Here is a 20514-nt window from a genome sequence, read left to right on the forward strand (position 1 = left end):
AAAGCTATAAAAACTATTGTTGTATGTGAAAAAAAAGAAGATCCTTCAATCACTTTACTCTCTGGCTTAATTAGATAAACTCCCCCCCCCCCCCCTCTCTAGCGTATGTGTATTGTATGTTCTGGCTAATGCTTGTTTGTTTGTTTGTTTCTCGTACACAATTTCTGGAAGTACAAAACCTTTAATGCAATACTGTTTAATTTTACTTTGTATTGTATTTAAAGATTAAATAAAGATCTTTTAAAAAAAACTGCACGAGATTAACGTTGCGTTTTTTGACATTTAGGTTCACACTCCACACCAGTTGGTGGCGGTAATGCACCATTTTGCTGTTTGCTAACCACCTATAAATAATATAAGGAAGAAGGAGCACAAGCTCAACGTCGCCATGGCAAGCAGGAAAACTTCCCGGCCAAACCGAGACAGCGGGGACAAATACTCAGTACTATTACCCACCTACAACGAAAGAGAAAACCTGCCTTTAATAGTGTGGCTGCTTGTCAAGTATTTCGGGGAAAGGTGAGTTACTGGGAACTAGCAAAGGCTTTCCGCTTGTGCTAGCTAACGGTGGAAGTCAATGATGAGCTGTCACTAAAGTAGTGTCAGCTGCTCGGCTTCAATGGGTCAGTGTAAGATTTCAAGAATATAAGAGCTGTAAGGGTAATGTTAAGCTTACTTATTGCTGCCGTATTCTTATATTTCATTTGCCTTTTGTTTGTTTTTTTTTGTTTTTTTTGCAGTGGGTTTAACTACGAGATAATTGTTATTGACGACGGAAGCCCAGATGGGACACTGGAGGTGGCAGAACAGCTTCAGAAAGTCTATGGGGAGGACAAGATCGTAAGTATTAAAGCCGTAAAGATAGATATGTTACTTTAAGAAGTACCAACAGTACATCACGAAAGTTAGATACATTTATGAAATAAGAGCGCATTTTATATGTCATAACGTTGTTTTGCTTGGGAACTATTTGCCATAGTATTTACTGTCCATGCCAAAGGATTTACTTAAACTATTTTGTGTTTCAGCTGCTACGACCAAGAGCAAAAAAATTAGGCCTAGGTAAGTATTAAACTATGTCAAAATGAGTGTGTAAGCTTTAGTACATTTTGTTATCTGCTCATAAGAATGTTTGTCTTGCTTTCAAAGGCACTGCCTACATTCACGGCATGAAGCATGCTTCTGGGAACTTCATCATCATAATGGATGCAGATCTTTCCCATCATGTGAGTGGAGCATGTTTCAGTCATACTGTCTGTGTTCGTCTTTTAATTGCTTGACGACAGTAAGTGGTAAAATTCTACATGTCTAACTTACAGTCTCAACATCAACTCTTAAGGTTATCTTTCTGATTAAGAGGTTAATCGTATATCAGCAGTTACTTCTTTTAGATCGGCTGACAATTCGTTACCATTCCCTAAAGCAGGGGTCTCAAACTCGCAGCCCGGGAGCCACTTGCGTCCAGAGATGGGCAGTAACGCGTTACTTGTAACGTGTTACTGGTACTTCTTACTTGTAACGGGTTACAGTAATCCGATTACTTTTTTCAAGTAACGAGTCAAGGGATTACTATTGCAAAAACGGTCATTAGATTACCGTTACTTTCCCGTAGGAATGCTTCATTACTGCGTTATTAAAACGGTGATTGTTTTGCAAGAATGTCTCATGACAGTGACGTAAGCGAGTGCGACGTTCGTGACAACAGCTGTGTGCAGATCAACAATGGATAACATCGAGTGCGGGAGAGAGTATGAGCATGCAGCGTTTAAAGCGTGGAAGTACTGACCTTACTTTAAGTTTGATTCCATAAAAAGTGACAAAAACATTAGTGTCCATTGTGCGTGGGAAGAAAACTTCTTTTTACAGCGAAAAAAGCCCCTAAACTTCCAAGCAAGCACTGAATGCGCTACCATGTAATGGGAAACTCACAGTGGAGATTCTTCCACTGAACGCTGCGGCACACCTGCACCAAGGCAAACCTCCGCCTAACCTACTCCTGCTTTACAGGTGAAAATGGAGCAAAAGGACCGCCAGTCTTTGACTTTATTTATTTTCTGCTGTGTTTTACTTGCATCTATTTGAAAGAATGAGTGTTAACACACAAAAAAAATTATTTTATGTGCTGGAATGTGCAGAAAATAGGTTTAAATATTAAACAAATTTCTTCCAATGTTGCATATAATTACATTTTTGCTTGATGCATAAAGTTAAAAGATTAAAACTAATAAAACAAGTTTTAAAAAGAGACTTTTCCATTTGATTACATTTTGTATGATGGATTATGTAGAAAAAGTTGAATTGGGCTGAAAGATCTATCGCTTTATCACCTATTCAGGTTCGTGTTTTTAAAAAGTAACTAAGTAATTAATTACTTTTGAAGATAAGTAATCAGTAAAGTAACGGGATTACCTTTTTGGGGGAAGTAATCAGTAGTTAGTTACTGAGTACTTTTTTCAAGTAACTTGACCAACACTGCTTGCGTCCCACGTCACCCCTATTTGCGGCCCCGTATATTGACGTGAAGAAATAGAATGCAGTTTGGCTCTTGAAGTTACTGTTTGTTGTTGAGTGTTAATATAATAAGTTTTTTAAAAAGCAAAAAACTATTGGGGCAATCGTGACTCCAGAGTTGGGAGTTCGCCTTGTAAGGTTGCCGGTTCGAGTCCCGGCTTGGACAGTCTTGGTTGTTGTGTCCTTGGGCAAGACACTTCACCCGTTGCCTACTGGTGGTGGTCAGAGGGCCCGGTGGCGCCAGTGTCCGGCAGCCTCGCCTCTGTCAGTGCGCCCCAGGGTGGCTGTGGCTACAATGTAGCTTGCCATCACCAGTGTGTGAATGTGTGTGTGAATGGGTGGATGACTGGTTGTGTAAAGCGCTTTGGGGTCCTTAGGGACTAGTAAAGCGCTATACAAATACAGGCCATTTACCATTTAATATGCAGACAACAAGAGCGAGTATAAACATGTTCAGGGATTGATTGACTGTGTTAGTTCAGTGAGAGAGTTATTTGTAAAGAAAACAATTTTCACCAGCACTGAAGAACTAATGTGTGAACTTATGTCTGCTTATTTGGTAGGTCAATGAAGGGCTAAAAAAATGTGTATTCACATTTGCAGTTTTGTCTTGTTACACAATATTTGAAATTTAAAAAACAAACAAACGAAACACTACATTTTCAGAAATATTTGTGGGTGTTTTCAGGTTTGTTTGTTATTGTACTACTTGAACACTAAAGTGGCCCTCCAATGAAATGACCGTACCAGCAGTGGCCCACAGCTCATTTAAGTTTGAGACCTGCCCTGAAGCCTAAAACGTCAATTGTTCTTACCTACAAACCAGCAAGATACCAGGTTACTGGTATACATTCTGCCATTTCTAATGTGCCTAAAATGTTATGTACAACATGTTCTCTGTCTGCTATTTCTTGTCAGCAATAATCTTAATGTTTTTCTTTTCCATTTCAGCCCAAGTTTATCCCAGAGTTTATTCAGTAAGTGTCTCTGAATTCCCATTTCCTATATTTTTATTTCTGTAGAGCCAGACTTACCTGGCTGGATTTTAGGGACCAATGCCAGTGGTGATTTACAGGGAATAAAGAAAGAATCTACAGTTGTGAAACGGGGGGGGGGGAAGGCTGGGATATGGTGGACTGAAAATCAGTGGCGACAGAACTGCAAACACTGTGATGAAATATGAGGAAACTTGGATTATTATTATTATTATTATTATTATTATTATTATTATTATTATTATTATTATTATTTTTTAAATTCTAATCATCATCAACATATGAGAAGTCAAGGTAGCGCTTGAGTGTCTACAGACACCAGTGAATCTGTGCATGGCTGCATGTTGTTTTGTTTTTTGTTGTTTTTTTTAAGAATGCCAATGATTTTTAGGCTACATTTAAGGTGGTTACACCCAAATATTCACTTCTAAACTTCTCAGAATTGTACAAATTATGTTTTGGCACAACTCCAATAGGCACCAACAACACAAGCATGATGGAGAGGTTCAGCTGAATAACTGAAATCCATGTTGGTGTGATGTAGCAGTGAGCTGTGTGATGTAGCTGTGTGCTGCAGCAGCTACAGCATTTTGAATTTCATCACAAATTCTGCTTTAGAGTAATGTGCGCGCTGCCTTTATGTGAAGCCAATGCTCATCTACATTCTTTCTAATGGCCAGCAGGGGGCAGTTCTTTTGGATGCAAAAAGACTTGCTTTTGTACTGGGTCATAGGAAACCAAGCCTCACTGTCTGCATGTTGTGTATGAAAAGAGTAAAGTGTTGGTTCAGGTAACATATGTTGATACATACAGCACAGTCACAGAATAGCAAACAAGTGTTAATGTTAGACATAACCTGAGTAAATAAAAAAATTAATTGTTTGTTGATCTGACGGATGTAGAGAGAAAAACTTTGCACAGCACTGTTTGTCTGTCATAGCTCAGTATCAGCCAAATATTTCAGCTAACAAATACTAAATCAGCTCCAAGAGATTAATATTTGTTCAGTACCTCTGCCTCGGATGACAGTTTTTAGTGTCTTTCCTTTATTTCAAATACCTTTTTGTTTCTGTTATGTCAGGAAGCAGAAGGAAGGCAATTACGACCTGGTTTCTGGTACTCGATACCGAGGGAACGGAGGGGTTTACGGCTGGGACCTTCGCAGGAAACTCATCAGGTCACTACGGGTTAACACTTTGTAATCAGTTTCCACTCACCTAATAGGCAAGAGGCTGACGTTTTATATTTCTTCATTTTTTTTTTTTTTTTCTCCTCCCCTTCCTCCTCTTGTTCACAGTCGGGGGGCCAACTTTTTGGCTCAGGTGTTGTTGAGACCTGGTGCTTCAGATCTCACAGGCAGCTTCAGGTAATTGGTGTTACTGTTGTGATGCTGTGAATTAAGTGCTACTGACTCTTACATTAGAGCTGTATTTTCTTTCACTACTGCTGTGTTTATTTTTATTTTTTTTTGTTATTGTTTATTTATTTTATTTATTTTCCTCCACTGACTGACTTCAGACTATACAAGAAAAAGGTGCTGGAGAGTCTTGTTGAGCAGGTCGTGTCCAAAGGCTACGTCTTTCAGATGGAAATGATCGTCCGAGCCAGACAACTCAACTACACAATCGGAGAGGTGAGAGTGTCTGTCTGTCTGTCTGTCTGTCTGTCTGTCTGTCTGTCTGTCTGTCTCTCTCTCTCTCTCTCTCTCTCTCTCTCTCTCTCTCTCTCTCTCTCTCTCTCTCTCTCTCTCTCTCTCTCTCTCTCTCTCTCTCTCTCTCTCTCCCTCCCTTTTTTTTTTTTTTTTTTTTTAATTTATTATTATATATTAATGTGTTTAATTTTCAGGTAGTTCAGTGTGAGAGAAATCATTTGTGTGTCATTCGTTCTCTTGTTTGTTTGTTTCTTTAAGTTGAGGATTAAAAATTGGGGATTAAAGAAAATGTGGGTTTTTTTTGTTATTCATGTCTTTTGAGTGCTTTTTTCCTCTTGATTTTATGCTAATAGAAAAATGAAAGCCAAGAAAACGATTTGATTCTCATATTTAATCAGTCTGATTTGTGTGAGCAGGAAGCTGCTGACTTGTTTAAAGGAGTAATAAGTATCTCTTCTTCTTTTTTTTTTTTTCTTTTTTTTTTTTTTTTTTAAATGATTTACAGTTTTTGGCTTGCTATTGGGAGCTTTAAAACTGCATTCTGCTTCATTACTCACTTTTAGAAGTGCTGTAATAAATTTTAAAACCAGTTTTTAGGGCAATTTCACAGCTTTGTCTGCTTAAAAGCCACTACTCTTGCTAGAAGGTATACAGTGACATTTACGGGTTAGTCAGATGACAGTCGCTCTTTTTCTCTGGCTCGATGACTGTGGTACTCATGCTGAAAACACTGTGTCCTCACTGATTTGTTTTACTTATAATATGCTTTAATTGTGATAGAAAGTCTCTTTATTTTATTTATTTATTTTTAGTCTGTGCTTTTGTTGTTATGTACTTTTGGCTATTTATTATTTCCCTAGGGATTTTCACAGTGGATAGAAGTGCATGAGTTCTACAGCAGAGGGGTATACTATGAAACAAGTTCAACACAGCCAGCTTTCATTGTGTTAAGTAGTGTGAAAACAATCTAAAACTGCTTTCAGCATGCTCACATAAAACGAGGTGTTTGACACGTCATGTGACTCTTCTGCTTACAAAGATCCCTTTGAATAACATTATTACACGATGATGATGATGATAAATTGGTCATTTAAAATCTATAAAAACATAAGAGTGAAATGCAGCACTGTTGCAGATAATTTATGCTGTAGAAGTTATTAATCTTGGGATTTAGTGCACAGAGCAGTAAAATAAACATTTTAATTTAAGGGAATTATTTTAATGATGAGCGCACCTTCGGTGCTGCTGTTTACTTCTGTTTTCTAGTAGCTGCAATTCCAGGAGTGTAAAATAGTTAGCAGTAGATCAGAATCAAATATAAAAACATTTAACTCCAAATTAATACATGCATTAATTCATTCCCATAACATGCACATAGGAAATGTGTTCTATATCCATAATAACTACTCTCAGCTCCTCCAATGTCACAAAGAGTCACTGCAGCTTGTAGCTCCGCAATATGTGATTCTGCAGTTTTCTTTCCTAACACAACGAGAGAGGGATTTGAGTCTTTTGTTCAGCCTTTTTCCTGTTGAACAAGTGTGTTAACTGCTACACTGTGAAATCACCCAAGCAGAGGATCCATATTGCACTTAAAACATGACGTGAATAATAGAATCTGTGAAAATTTCTGGCAGTTTTAAACCGAAACCCTGAACACAACTCGCTCCCAAGCAGGTTGTGTGTTCAGCATAAGTTACCATGGTGATTTAGCCAGGTAAAAAGAGATCCACTTTCACCCACAGAAACCTCAGACTTTAAGCTCCAGATAGCTCGCTAAGAACTTGATTTTCCCTCTTATTACACCCCTCAAGAGTGCAGTAACTTGTACACTCCTTGAGGCTGACTTTGTGCCTCCTTCTGGTATCAAACCCATGATGTCCACACTATGGAGTCACTTCCTGTAGTTTAGGTAAAGTTAAATATTATCTCAGTGTTCATGTACCGTAAATCCCAGACTACAGAGCGCAAATGATTAAAAGCCGCATGCTCTAATTTTAGAAAGAGAATCAATTTTGTACTTGTACAGGCCGCACCGGTTTTTAAGCCGTATGCTTATTACACGTGAGGATTTTTAACATTTAATTTAATCTGTAAGGTAACATAAACATGGTAACATAAACGTTATGGTAACATACAAAAATACACACATTTCCTCGAACAGCGCCTGTAACAGTATACGTACGTATCAGTAACGCGCTAATTACGTTGCTTATGGGTTTTTTTTTTTTTATGGAACAGTGCACATACAACATTACAAAAATGTATACCGTATATATACTACTTATCAATTTTATTGGTCTACTGTTATCAGGCAAAATGTTTTTGGCCGCATGGAAAAAAAAAAATGCATTAGCCGCACGTCAGTATAAGCCGCAGTGTTCACAGTGTGGGGGGGAAGTAGCGGCTTATGACCCAAAAACTACGGTAATTTCTTTTCGGAAAGCTTCATTTTTATTTCAGTTAAGATTTTTTTATTTTTTTTTTTAAATGCTTTTAGTTTTTGGTTCAGTTTTAGCCATCTATATTTACCATGTGCAGAGACAATTTGACACAATTTCACATTTGTGAAGTTATTATTTTGTTATATTAAACATATAAAACAGGTCTAGGTCAAGTGTGTGTGTGTGTGTGTGTGTGTGTGTATGTATATGTATATGTATATGTATATATATATATATATATATATATATATGTATATATATATATATATATATATATATATATATATATATATATATATATATATATATATATATATATATATATATATATAAAAAATCTTATACAGTTTTTATCTGTCTTGTATGAAAAGCATACAAGAGTGAAAACACATAAGATCCCTTGAAAAATTATATAATGAAACTTGTATGTTTTGTATACTTACTAAAAAACTATATGAAAGTAATGAGAAAGTGGCCACTTTCATGAGTAAATCATATGTTTTTACTATTTCTCTTCCATATGGGCACCTACAGACAGTTTTCTAGATATGAATAAAGTCTGCTTTTTAAGCTAAAGGAAGTGTTCAGAATAAATTAAACTAATGTTAACTCTTCTCTTAACTAGTGAATCCTCTGATTTTTTTTTTTTTTTTTTTTTTATTTATTTATTTTTTTTTTTTTCTTGTAAAACAAATCTGTTGTTCTTCCAACAGGTACCCATTTCCTTTGTGGACCGAGTTTATGGAGAGTCCAAACTAGGAGGGAATGAGATCGTATCGTACGCAAAGGGACTGCTCATGCTTTTTGCCACAACATGATCAGTTTGTAAAATCCACAGGCCTGTAGTCTTACTGTGTTTAATACAGTTCTATCAGAATTGTAATGAGGAAGGGGGGAAAAAAACTCCACTTGCCTGTGGTCAGACAGCAAATACCAAGGGAGACGTCTCTCCCTGTTAGGTGTAAATATAAAAGAAGTCCCTGTCAGTAGACCTTCAAGAATACAAAAGAAACATAGTGCTTTACATTCCCATCATCCTCTTTAATCAGTTTCTGGCAAAGCGTCTCATCACTCTGCATTAACAAGCTGTCACATGACTTAAAGTGCACACTGAAGTGCTCCACCTATGCTTGATTGTATAGAATTAAACTGTTTTTTTTATCACTGGCCTTGAGAGATTTTTTTTTTCCTTTTGGGATGCAGGCAGCTTCTCTTACTGATGTTCTTTAAGGAGTTTAAAGCCTGAAATAAACATGATTGTTTATTAATATTTTGGACACAGAACCTCCGAGATTTTTTAGTAAATTGGGTTTTTCCTGATAATTGTTGTAGTAGTGACTCTATACGGCCCTTATGGAAGTTTAACTCTGTCATTCTCAACAAATATTTTTCTTCCCATTTCTTCATTGCATATTAGGGGGGGAAAAAAGTTCCATTTGTAGATTGTTTACTGGTTTTCAGATTGCTGTAAATGCATTTAATCACAACACCATTAACCTTTTGGATTCCACTGTTATCACGCGAGTCTACTGACAAGTCTGCGTGTATTAGCAGAATGCTACCATTTAAAGAACAAAATGAGCTTCAGTGTAAGAAAAAGTCAAGGACGTAAGTTGTTTCATTATGGAGAATGTCGCCAGTGCCCCCTGCAGGGCCCCCACTGAATTGCGACCAATTCCTGAACAACGGAGTTAACGGGAGGTGGAGTAACTACATCCAAACTTTTGGACCACCCTACAGTAACTCCGACCGTGTTCTCTTCAGAGGGTTAGGCTGATGAGGAGTTGATCAGTGACGGTGTTTGGCCACTGAGTAACCTTTTCCCTTGTGTTATTTAAATTTCAAGTAAAGGAATAATTTTGTTTTATTATTTTGTGTTGGTTTCTTTGTTTTACAAACATAACACTCATCATCCATATTTCCGTATACAGTTGGTCCTGTTAAAGAGGGACTATTAAAAAAAACCAAAACCTTTACCAAGTCTCTTCGAAAGTGTAGGCTTTTTTTTTATTAGTTAAAAACTCGAGTTGGGTTTCACATGCATAAAATCAAGAACTGTGTACACTGATCACAGCTCTGTGAGTGGTTCAATACTGTTGATCGCACATGTGGCTTTATTTTGAATCCGATATATAAAGAGAAGTAATTCTGGACTTCACTGATGTTTGAACCCCAGCTCTAAAACTACTTATTTAAACTGAAAACAGAAGCCAGATGTTGTGTCTCACCAGAGGCTTACCCAGACATATGGTAAGTAATAAGGTAATATGGTAAGGTTCATTGCTGGCCTTGAAACAGGAGTTTGGGGCATTCAATTATATCTCATAGTTCTCCCCCACTACGCTTTTACATACTGCTCCTGAGACTTTAATGGTCAAGCCTCTACAGCTCTGATATGCTACATGGTATAAATGTGCTTTAACTGGAAGAACACATTATTATTATTGCGTCTGCCCCTTGAAAACTAGCTCATAATGAACAACCCATTCCACAGCCTCAGCCAGTCAGGAGACTGAACATCAACACTTGACATTAAATATCACATGCAAGGCTGGCAAGCAGCTGCTGTATTGCATTGCCCTCCACAGCAAACCTGAATACAATAGAGTGGCATGAGTGTGAGTGACAGCGATGATGGGGTGAAAAGGTAGGATGTGCAAAAATCCACCCGACCTGATGGAGAACTTTTGCCTCACTTTATCCATGTGAATGCAGTGACACTCTGGACGAGTGCTGATAACAGAACTATTCTTTGGAGCAGCCTTTCTCCTGGCACTGTACAGGAAAGTAGTCCCGGCCACTTCGGTAGGCTCGGGCAGCTATAGTACAGCGCCACCTAACGTTGCCTCAGTCGTTCATGGCACTCCAGCTGAGTGCTGAGGCACTGTGTTCATCCGTCCCTCCACAAGGGAGGGGATGGGGTGGGGGACGCCAGATGTAGCCAGAATGCGCGTGCGCACTACTCCGGTGGAAACCTACTCCGGTAGGACGCCCGCTATCGGTGAGTTCCCGCAAATACTGTGTTGGGTTGTTTACCCCACACAGTCAGACACCAACACCAAATGCCTGCCGCAGGGTCTGATAGACGACACGGGTTTTCCTTTGAACATACATTTGGTTAATTGGTTAAGTTGATTGACAGACCAATCAAGAGTTTCTAATGAGCCGGCCTCGCGAGGTTCTCACAATTTATGCTAATCAAGTCGATGTCACTTCCGCCCCTTTTATTTGCGCCATTTTGGATAGGGCAGTTTCTAGGCTGAATGTGTATTGTCTGTCAGAGAAGAGAATGGGCAAAGCGTTATCGGCTAACAGGCACTCGTAGGTAGAGTTAAATGCGATTTATTTGAACGAGTAGTTGTTCCTCAAAAACAAGGCATGTGCCCACCCTCACCACTCCAGGGAATGGAGCTTTTAATTGTCTAATGAAGCTGCAAGGCTTTTCGCTCCCGTTGGCCGACCGGAGGGAAGAGGATAGCCCTTGTCGGCGAGGGACAGTCGGGTTTGGAGGATAGACTCGCGTTCGGTCGACTCGTTCTTCTGGCGAAGCAAGCTGTCACCTTAAAGGATATTGGCGGAGATATCCGAGCAAGTGAAAGTGTCTCTACATCGCCTCAGCCATCCTGAGGTGACACATTTCACTGAGACGGGAGCGCTGGATGTGAACGCAGGTAAACTTGTCTGTCTTAGTGTTCGGCGTTACCCTGAGGGAGTGAGAGTTTGCTGTTAGCCGTAGCTACCTGCGCTGATGCGGTGGGTGGCGATGAACTACAGCTAAGGTAACTTGGCTGTCGATATTCTGTTACTCCCTGTAAGGGGCACAAGCTCAAGTTGAATTACTTGTCCAGTAGGTTTGTTTATAGCAGCCAACAAAAACTAAATGCAGATAGGTGTTGTTTGTGGTTAAATAAGGGCACAGAAGGTGGAACTATTATTATTGTTATTATTTCAGCCAGTGTTGTTAGTGCGAGTTTGGCTAGCCTAGCATGCTAACTTAGCGCGGTGTGTCCCCATTCTTTGTCAGTGACAGCATCTCCCTGCCAAATCGATTTGGATTTTGCCAGATGTTTATCACTGACACCAGCGTGGACCCAGCGCACGATTTATTTGTCTCCGTCGCTCATGACGCCGGGCTTGCTGGTCTTTGATGCGAAGAAGGCTCCTGGTGTCGAAAGTGTAGCTGTATTACTGGATACAGTTGTCTTCAACCCGGTATAGGCTGTGCATTTTACTTGTCTACAGCCGTACCCGAGATCATGCGGGTTTGCATTTGAAGCCTCAGAGATGATTAAAGCGTGATCAGAGGTCAGCCAGGTGAGAAGAGGGTTGTGATGCACTAGTAACGCTGAGAGGATGGCTGTCACTTGACTGGGACAAGAGTCAGGTTATGATCAGGAAATATCAGCCTCATATACATCTGTAATAGCAAGTGCTGCAGGCAAGCATCAAGTTCAATGATACAACTGTGCATTGAAAGCTTGAAAGCATCTCAAACTTTTTCTGGTGTCAGAGTGGACATGGATGTCACCAGAAGCTTCTGCCCTCATCCCTACATTGAATGTAGAAGTGTAAACAGCAGTTGGGAGACAGGTTTTTGTGTCCTGGTGAAGGACTGAGTGAGGAATTCTGTGGTTGAAGGCTTGAAGGCCTCCTGTTTTCTTCTTTCTTTTTTTTACACCACCATGATTGGGTAGGGGGGCCTTTTTCTTCTCCCTGATCTGAGAAAAGCAGAGAGCTGCCTCCTATTGCCTTTCCTTCCTTTCCTCTTCCTTCTCTCCCTCCCTTCCCTCCTACTCAGCCTCTCCTGTTTCTTTCTTTTTTTTTTTTGTTGCTCCTTTTCTTACCCCCTTCACTTCTATCCATTGCCCACTCTCTCACCCTCTTCCATTTTCTCTCTCCCCTTTCAGCCTCTTCCCCGCCTTTCCTCACCCTCCCCTCTGAGCCTGTCTGTCCAACCTCCCTGCCTCCCCATCCCTTCCCCCTCTCCACTTCCGTCGCTCACTCTGTCCTCTCTGCTTTCCTATCATCTCTCTCCTCACACTCCTTCTACCCTCACTCACTCCCCCACCCTGCCTCTCACTCTCCCTCCTCCTTCTCCCTGCTCCCTCACCCACCACCACCTCATCCTCTCACACTCGCCCTCCCCCTTCCCTGATTTCTCTCGCTCCTTCTGTCCCTCCCCTTCCTCCCTTTCTACCCCCACTCCCCTTCTCCCACTGCAGACATATTGTAGAGGCTGCTGCTGACTCAATAGGAGGCGCCATTCTGTGATGGTATTGCGAGGCAGGGAGGAGAAAAAAGGGGGCAGGCAGAATATAGGGAGGCTTACATAATGGAATTCCTCTCTAGCGCCATCTACAAGTAATGGGCGGAAGCAGGATAGAGACACATAGAGGGGAAGTGGGCAGGGGTGTGTGAGGTTTGCATTCCCTTTTGCTCAGTTCCCACTGTAAGACCAATGTGAGGCAAGTAGAACTGTGGGGCTGCTGGGCGGATTGACAGAAAGGTCTCCTCACTGGACCAACAGATGGTAGAATCCACAGCCCCACTCAACTTGCGTTTTCTAGAAGGGGAAATAAGCTGAGGTGTTCACAGGAATTGTTTGGGAGTGTACTGTTTATTGTCGCTGAGCTGCCTTCATGCTGTTGTACATCAGTGACCTTTGACCTCAGTAGTTTGGAGCTTTGATTTGAGTAGATGCATCAGACTGTTTGGTAAATACATTAACAACACTTGTGTCCTTTGGCTGCCTCACTTTATTGATAAGTGATATTGATAATAACAGCTGGGAGGATCTGTGTGCTTCTGTCTTTGCATTAGCAATGACACTTCTAACTCGTTGAGCTCTGGCTCGCCTTGTGTAAGTTGTATCCTGGCATCCATGTGCATTCTTGTGCAAATGAATGAGATAAAGCAGGAACCCTGTTATGAAAAATCCCACAACTCGATGTCATTAGCTCTGCAGGGTAACATTTACATTTTGTTATTCTGGGGTCTGAAAAGGTTTTCTGGAAACATGTTTGCATCACCCTATTAACCTCTGTGAGAGAATAAAAGCTTTGCTGCTAGCTATTTCTGACAGAACTTGGTGGCATGTGTCAACGTAGAGAAAGCCCAAGTGTGAGTTATGAAAAAAAAAAAATCATTACAGCCGAATTCCATTTACCGGCTCCAGTTGTGTGGTTCTTGTATTGTTTGCCCTGGCCTACTGGGGTATTTTAATAAAGCAGAGCTATTGCTCAGAGTATTGCTAACACCTCATGTGTTTTCTGCCCTGTCAAGATGAGTGTCCTCTGTGGAAACTGCCTTTGTAATTAAGACAGGGGTTAGTCTTAACTGAGTGACGAACATGCAGAAATTCCACAGGAAAAGTGAATCTTTTTAAGGACACAGGTTTAGTTGGGTCATTGAATTGTAGTGTCTTGCAGATGAGTCCATATAGTCACAATAAATCATATGAACATCTGCACAAAACTTTGCAGTCACAACTCGTTACCATGTCTCAGTAAAGTGATAATAAAGTCAAAATACAAAAAAAGACATTACTTTAACAGTTGAAAGCTGTGTTCTTCGTGTCTGAAAAGAAGTTTTGAACCCACAATCTTTTTTTAGGATTTATGAAAGGCAGGTTACATCACGTAAACTATGCATTTCAGCTAACTGTTTATTCCCTGACCTTTGGCTTCAGTTACCAGACACCTGTCCAAAATCTGCCCTGCACCTGTTGATAGCATGGATGTGTTTGTGTTTTCTGTTCAGGCAGGCAGAATGTTCCAGCTCCCCGTCAATAACCTGGGCAGTCTGCGGAAAGCAAGGAAAAATGTCAAAAAGGTCCTCGGAGACATTGGCCTGGAGTTCTGTAGAGATCACCTAGAGGTGAGTGTGCAGGCTTTGGTGTTTTTTACAGTTACGCATGCAGCATCTATGTAGATAATTTCTTGAAGTATTAACTGGATTCTTAAAATAGTATTTGAAATATTATGATGGTAAGATTAGTTTACTCATTTTTTTTGACATGTCATTTCATTTAGGAGAAAGATGATCCTCGTCATTAAAAAAACAGTGCAGTGGTCAGAAAAACATCTCAAACTCCACATGCCTCAGTCAGTATGTTAAAGTTCATAACACTACAACTAGGAAACGATTGAGAAATCTATGAGAAAGTCTCTTCTCTCTAAAGCAAATGCCTCACAACAGCTGTCTAGCACGGTGGTGGAGGGTTGATGATTTTGGCTTTTTTGCAACAATAGGACGTGGGCATCTTTAAGTCCCTTAGTCAGCCTTCAACTCCTCAATATACACCAACGTATTCTAGAGTCAAATCTGAGGCCTTCTGTCCAACTGTTAAAGCTAGGCAAAAACTGTGTCTTGATTCCTAGCAGATCAGGAAATCTACAGCAGAATGACTTAAAAATAATAGAATCAAGGTTCTGCAATGGCCCACTCAAAGTCTCGAGCTTAACCCAGTTTGAAATGCAGCAGTGTGACTTTTAAGAGAGCTGTGCATAAATGAATACCCACTAACTTCAGTGAATTGAAGCAACAGTGTAAAGAAGGGTGGGCGAAATTCTTCTACAAATATGTAAAGGAATGAAAAAGTCACAATGAAAACAATAAATAAAAGTGTGTGCAAACGATATCAAAAGCATCACCAACTGAGTTCTTTAGACACAGTTTGCAGTTACGTCACTAACTGCTGCATGCAGCTTGTAAGTTTAGGTGTAGGAAGCATAAAAAAACCTGCAAACTGTTGACCCTTGATTTTTTGTTTACTTTGTTTGTTAGTTCCCCCTCTAGCTACTGATGCAATACTGAGCAAGCTTTTTTCAGTCTGTACTGGACTAATATTGGGTCCAAATATCTGATTGGTAGATGATGATGATGATGATGAGAGACCTTAAAGTAAGTGTTTTTCAGATAACTGTAAAAGGGTGCAGTCACAGGTGTGAGTTACTTCAAATAAAATGGAAAACTCAAATCCTTCATCTAGTTAGTGTCTGATTGACATGCAAGAAGGCAAAAATAACTTCTCCATATATACGTATCTGTTTCATTCTTTGTCTTGTGACAGTTTCAAGTATTGTTCTGCTGAGTGATTGAATCTTTTCACTTATTTATGTTAAATTCTTTGTTTGCTAGGACTATAAAGACTTCACTCCTCCTGAGGTGTATATAAAGCACACTAGCTGGGAGGATGTCTGTATGTGGGAACCATCGCATACCAAAGCCCAGGTGTGTGACATGTAATCACAACTTCTTTTGCACATATTGTAATATATTACTGTGATATTTTTTTTTTCCTCCATTTTAAACACATGTATAATATATAATTATAATGATTTGTTTAAATCACAAAAACAACCTTTTTTTTTTTTTTTTTTGGTCTCCTACCATCTCTCTCTCCAGGACTACCGCTCAAAACCTTTCTGCTGTTCTGGCTGCCTCTTCTCATCCAAGTACTTCTCTGCGTACAAAAGCCATTTCCGCAATGTACACAGCGAGGACTTTGAAAACAACATTCTGCTCAACTGCCCCTACTGCACTTACAATGGCAACAAAAAGACTCTGGAAACACACATTAAACTTTTCCACATGCCCAATAACACTGTGCGGCAGGGCCCCGGTGGTATGGCGGGAGCTGGTGGGATCATGATGAAGGACGGGCTGCTGAAGAGAAGCGGGGACAGTGTGGAACAGGCGGTGTACTACTGCAAAAAGTGCACCTACAGGGACCCTTTGTACAATGTAGTGCGAAAGCACATCTATCGGGAACACTTTCAGCAGGTGGCCCAGCCCTACATTGTGAAACCAGGAGACAAGGCTAATGCTCACAACGGTGGCACAGACGGTACTAACACGAACAACGTGAGCAGCAACCAGATTCACTGCAAGAAGTGTCTGTTTGTTCCACGGACCTATGAGGCACTAGTCCAACATGTCATTGAGGACCACGAGAGGATTGGTTACCAGGTCACTGCAATGATTGGACACACCAGCGTGATCGTCCCCCGTCCCAAACCCATCATCATGATGCCCCCAAAAACCCAAGGAGACAAAACCATCATTGGGATGGGCCCTAAAGGTGCAGTAATGGCTTCTACCAGGTCTCCTAGCTCACAGCAGCTGGGTCGACTTGTCATGGCATCAAAGACTGGTTTCAACTCTCAGAGTCTTCTGTCGGGATTGAAACACGATGCTATCGGATTAAAGGCTGGTACCACGCAGCCGTTCTCTATTGGCAGCCAGCAAGTTCGAGTTACTTTGCCTGGTAACGCCCAGGTTTCTGTGCCACAGCAGTCACACGCAGCAAAGCAGCTTATTTCTGGTGGCAGCCTACGGAGCCCAGTTATGCTCGGTGCTTCTTCCTCACTCAAATCAAACCCTCTTGGTTCACGTGTTCAAGCAGCAGCTACTACTGTAGCCTCTGTTACGGCTAAGAAAGGTGGCTCATCTGTCCTTGGCACATCCTATACCCAGAAGTGGAAAATCTGCACCATCTGCAATGAGCTCTTCCCGGAGAATGTATACAGTTCTCATTTTGAGAAGGAGCACAAAGCAGAGAAGGTGCCTGCTGTGGCCAACTACATCATGAAAATTCACAATTTCACCAGCAAGTGTCTGTACTGTAACCGCTATCTCCCCAGTGACACATTGTTAAACCACATGTTGATCCACGGTCTGTCTTGTCCACACTGCCGTGCAACCTTCAATGACGTTGAGAAGATGGTGGCCCACATGCGGCTGTCGCACCCAGATGAGAGAGTTGGCCCACGCACAGATTCTCCTCTGACTTTTGACCTCACTTTGCAGCAGGGTAATCCCAAAAACGTTCAGTTGATTGTTACTACATACAACATGAGAGATGCCCCTGAGGAGTCAGTGGCATTTCATGCTCAAAATAGCTCCTCTGTATCATCAGCCTTGTCTGCCTCGCTAATATCAGGTAAGAGGTTAATGCCTCAGCACCCACCCAAAACACCTTCAGGGGCTGCTGACAGTGTACCAGCAAAGATTGCCCCACAGGCATCTGTACCATACAAGAGGGATGTGGGCAAGACTTTATGTCCTCTTTGCTTCTCTATCCTTAAGGGCCCAATCTCAGACTCACTGGCCCACCATCTGAGAGAGAGGCATCAGGTCATACAAACAGTTCACCCAGTAGAAAAGAAACTGACTTACAAGTGTATTCACTGCTTGGGAGTTTATACAAGTAACATGACTGCCTCCACCATCACACTACATTTGGTGCACTGTCGAGGTGTAGGGAAGTCCCAGAATGGGCAAGATAGCCGGGCAGCCCATTCTTCTCGGGTCAGTCCGGCTCAGAGCAGTGCCCTCAAACGGGCCAGCTTTGATAGCTCTGAGGCTAGTGCACCAAAACGAAGGAGGCCAGGACCGCCTGGGGAAAGGGCCCACCCCAGGGATATCAATGGTCCGTCTGGATTTGTAGAAAACCCGGATGAACCTGTAGTCCTGGCACTTGACCCCAAAGGACACGAAAACCTGTCATACGAATCCAAGAAGGCATTTCTAACGCAGTATTTCAGTCGAGCACCATATCCTACACAAAGGGAGGTGGAGAAGCTGGCAGCCAGCCTGTGGCTGTGGAAGTCTGACATTGCCAGCCACTTTGTCAACACAAGGAGGAAGTGCGTACAGGAATGTGAAACCCAGGGCGCCAGCGTGTTGCTTGGGTTCAGTATGCATGAGCTCAGCAAAGTTAGCCACGAGCTGGCATTCGGTCAGGATGGCGTGTGCGAGGGCAGACGTGGCAAACGGCGGACATCTAGGATGCATATGGGACTATCGGAGCAGGCTCTGCAGAGACACAGGGAGCTTATAGCTGCTAATGGTGGCATAACTCCACTACCAAAAAGAAAGCCAGCTGCGAATGTGGAAGATACTAAAGCAAAGCCATCTGCCCCAAATCCCAACAGTGCCAGCAAAGACCAACCCAAGACAATCAACAGCACCTTACCACAGAAAATGCCTCTAGACCTCTCCGAACCTATAGCTATCGACTCTGACAGTGAGGAGGAAGAGCAGCAGGAGGATAACAAGGAAGCAGAGGGAGAGGTACATCTCCATGGTAACCAGCAGCTTACTGGAGCTAAGGAAAGAATGGAGCCAAGGACAAGGGCCAAGATTGTTTCAGATCTAGATGATCTCTCAGACGACGACGACGACGATGATGATGACGATGAGGATGACGACGATGAAGACGAAGGGGCGCACGTCGAGAATGGTTTTGGACCCACAGAGGGCTCAGGAAGACAGAGTGCTAAAGCAAGAGACACTCTACCCATCATCATTCCCAAGTTTGTCCCATCATCAGCAAGAAGCAGGAGAGACGCAGCCCAGCTGGGCAAGCAGCAGGTGTGACTGATAAAAAATCAAAAGACTCGCACACTCAAGAGAGGCACTTAAGATTTGATCGCCTCGCCTGAACTGAAGGACACTGCACAGCAACACTAGGCATCTGTGAAGGAGGGAGCGACAAGGAAACTCAAACACAAGCCATCCAATGACTTCTAAGGGCAGCAGCTAGGACTCATGTAAAGATTTGTGAACAAAGTTTAAATGTTGTTTTTTTTTTTTTTTTGTTTGTTTTGTTTTCCCCCCAGAGCAGGGGAGGGAAGGTGTAAAGATACTGACGTTACACCAAACAAAGTTTTTTGCCTTCTATATACTTTAGTACTTTGGGGTGGAGTCCTAACGGTGATGTAGCCATTGAGCTTGGCTTAAAATACTGAGATGTTTTGAGGTCAGGCTTTGAAGCTGACCAACTAATCCATCATTTTTCATGTAGTTCTCCTCACATAGGTAGTGTAAATTTGTACAGTCTTTTAGACATGTTTGGACACATGATGCTGTACATGTACTCTTAAATATTTGGTATTACCTGTGTGTAAGGTAGCCTCATATGTTCTACATTGGTATGCTTAACATACAATAGGTGTTGCTTTGGTGGCTGGTATTTTCTGGTATGTTTATTTTTTAACCAAAACTAGTTTCTTTGCAAAATAATATATCTATAAATAAACGAACAGTTTTTTTGTTTGGATTTTAGATATTATTTTAATTTTTAATGAATTCTTTTGTGGAATGATAGTGGAAAGCAGCATTTCAGCCACTTTTTGCAGCCTCTTGCTCCTTATCCCTGACTGTACTGTACTTGCCTTCTATTTTCACAATTTTCACTCGATGTTTTGCTCCCCCTTCAAGACTGGACAGTAATCAGCAAATTGACATACACAATAGTGAAAGCATTTTTTTTCCAAAAAAGATATTGTGTTTTATATGTGTTCTTTGAATTGTGTGTATTTGTTTTCATTTTCCACTTTAGCATTTATGAACAATAAAGTGCTGTAATTGTGCTTCTCAGACAGTCAAAGCGACACTGGTTTCTTTTTTCACATACTCGAGACTTTGAAGCTTTGAATGCATTTCTTCTTAAAAGGGATTTATTAAGCTTTATTTTCTGCCATATAATCTGACTGATGTAGAATTTTTAAGACCGATACCAGTATTTGTTACCAGTGGATATATGATTTTTCTTTAAGACAAATAATGTATCAAGTCTTACTGCATTGCATTTGTGTTATTTAGGAGTCCTTACCAAGGACTTGTGGCAAGAAGGATTGATTGTTGTGTTCCAAATATGTGTTACCAATGGAGAATTTGCTGAATGCCCTCTGCTGGACAAATTATGCAGTCACTAATAACATGGGTGAAGGGTGTTTCTCCCATCTTTATTTTTTAATTTTTTAATTCTTATTTATTGGTCAATTTAAAATTTCCAATAATGACACACTGGCACATGGCTAATATCAGCACGGCTGATGTATCAGTCAGGCTCTAAAATATACTGTTACAGTGGTGGAGCCTCATATTTAACATTGTTAAATTTTGA

The 20514-nt window shown here is 41.1% G+C and overlaps 2 protein-coding genes across 2 annotated transcripts; both read left to right on the top strand.

Moving 5' to 3' along the window:
* The first annotated feature begins 354 nt into the window (after positions 1–354).
* Positions 355–9424, top strand: dpm1 (dolichyl-phosphate mannosyltransferase subunit 1, catalytic). The gene is made up of 9 exons (XM_080899392.1): positions 355–519; positions 741–840; positions 1029–1062; positions 1150–1226; positions 3463–3488; positions 4588–4683; positions 4804–4872; positions 5025–5139; positions 8315–9424. The coding sequence occupies exons 1-9, from the start codon at positions 389–391 to the stop codon at positions 8417–8419; spliced, it is 753 nt and encodes a 250-aa protein (XP_080755518.1). The 5' UTR covers positions 355–388; the 3' UTR covers positions 8420–9424.
* Positions 9425–10825: 1401 nt separating this feature from the next.
* adnpb (activity-dependent neuroprotector homeobox b) lies at positions 10826–20016 on the top strand. Its single transcript, XM_080898446.1, has 4 exons — positions 10826–11272; positions 14361–14477; positions 15741–15833; positions 16008–20016. Exons 2-4 carry the CDS (start codon positions 14370–14372, stop codon positions 18981–18983), a joined length of 3177 nt encoding a protein of 1058 aa, XP_080754572.1. The 5' UTR covers positions 10826–11272; positions 14361–14369; the 3' UTR covers positions 18984–20016.
* Positions 20017–20514: the final 498 nt, after the last annotated feature.

This window comes from Rhamphochromis sp. 'chilingali', assembly GCF_963969265.1.
Source record: "Rhamphochromis sp. 'chilingali' genome assembly, chromosome: 12".
In the NCBI taxonomy this organism is placed as follows: Eukaryota; Metazoa; Chordata; class Actinopteri; order Cichliformes; family Cichlidae; genus Rhamphochromis; species Rhamphochromis sp. 'chilingali'.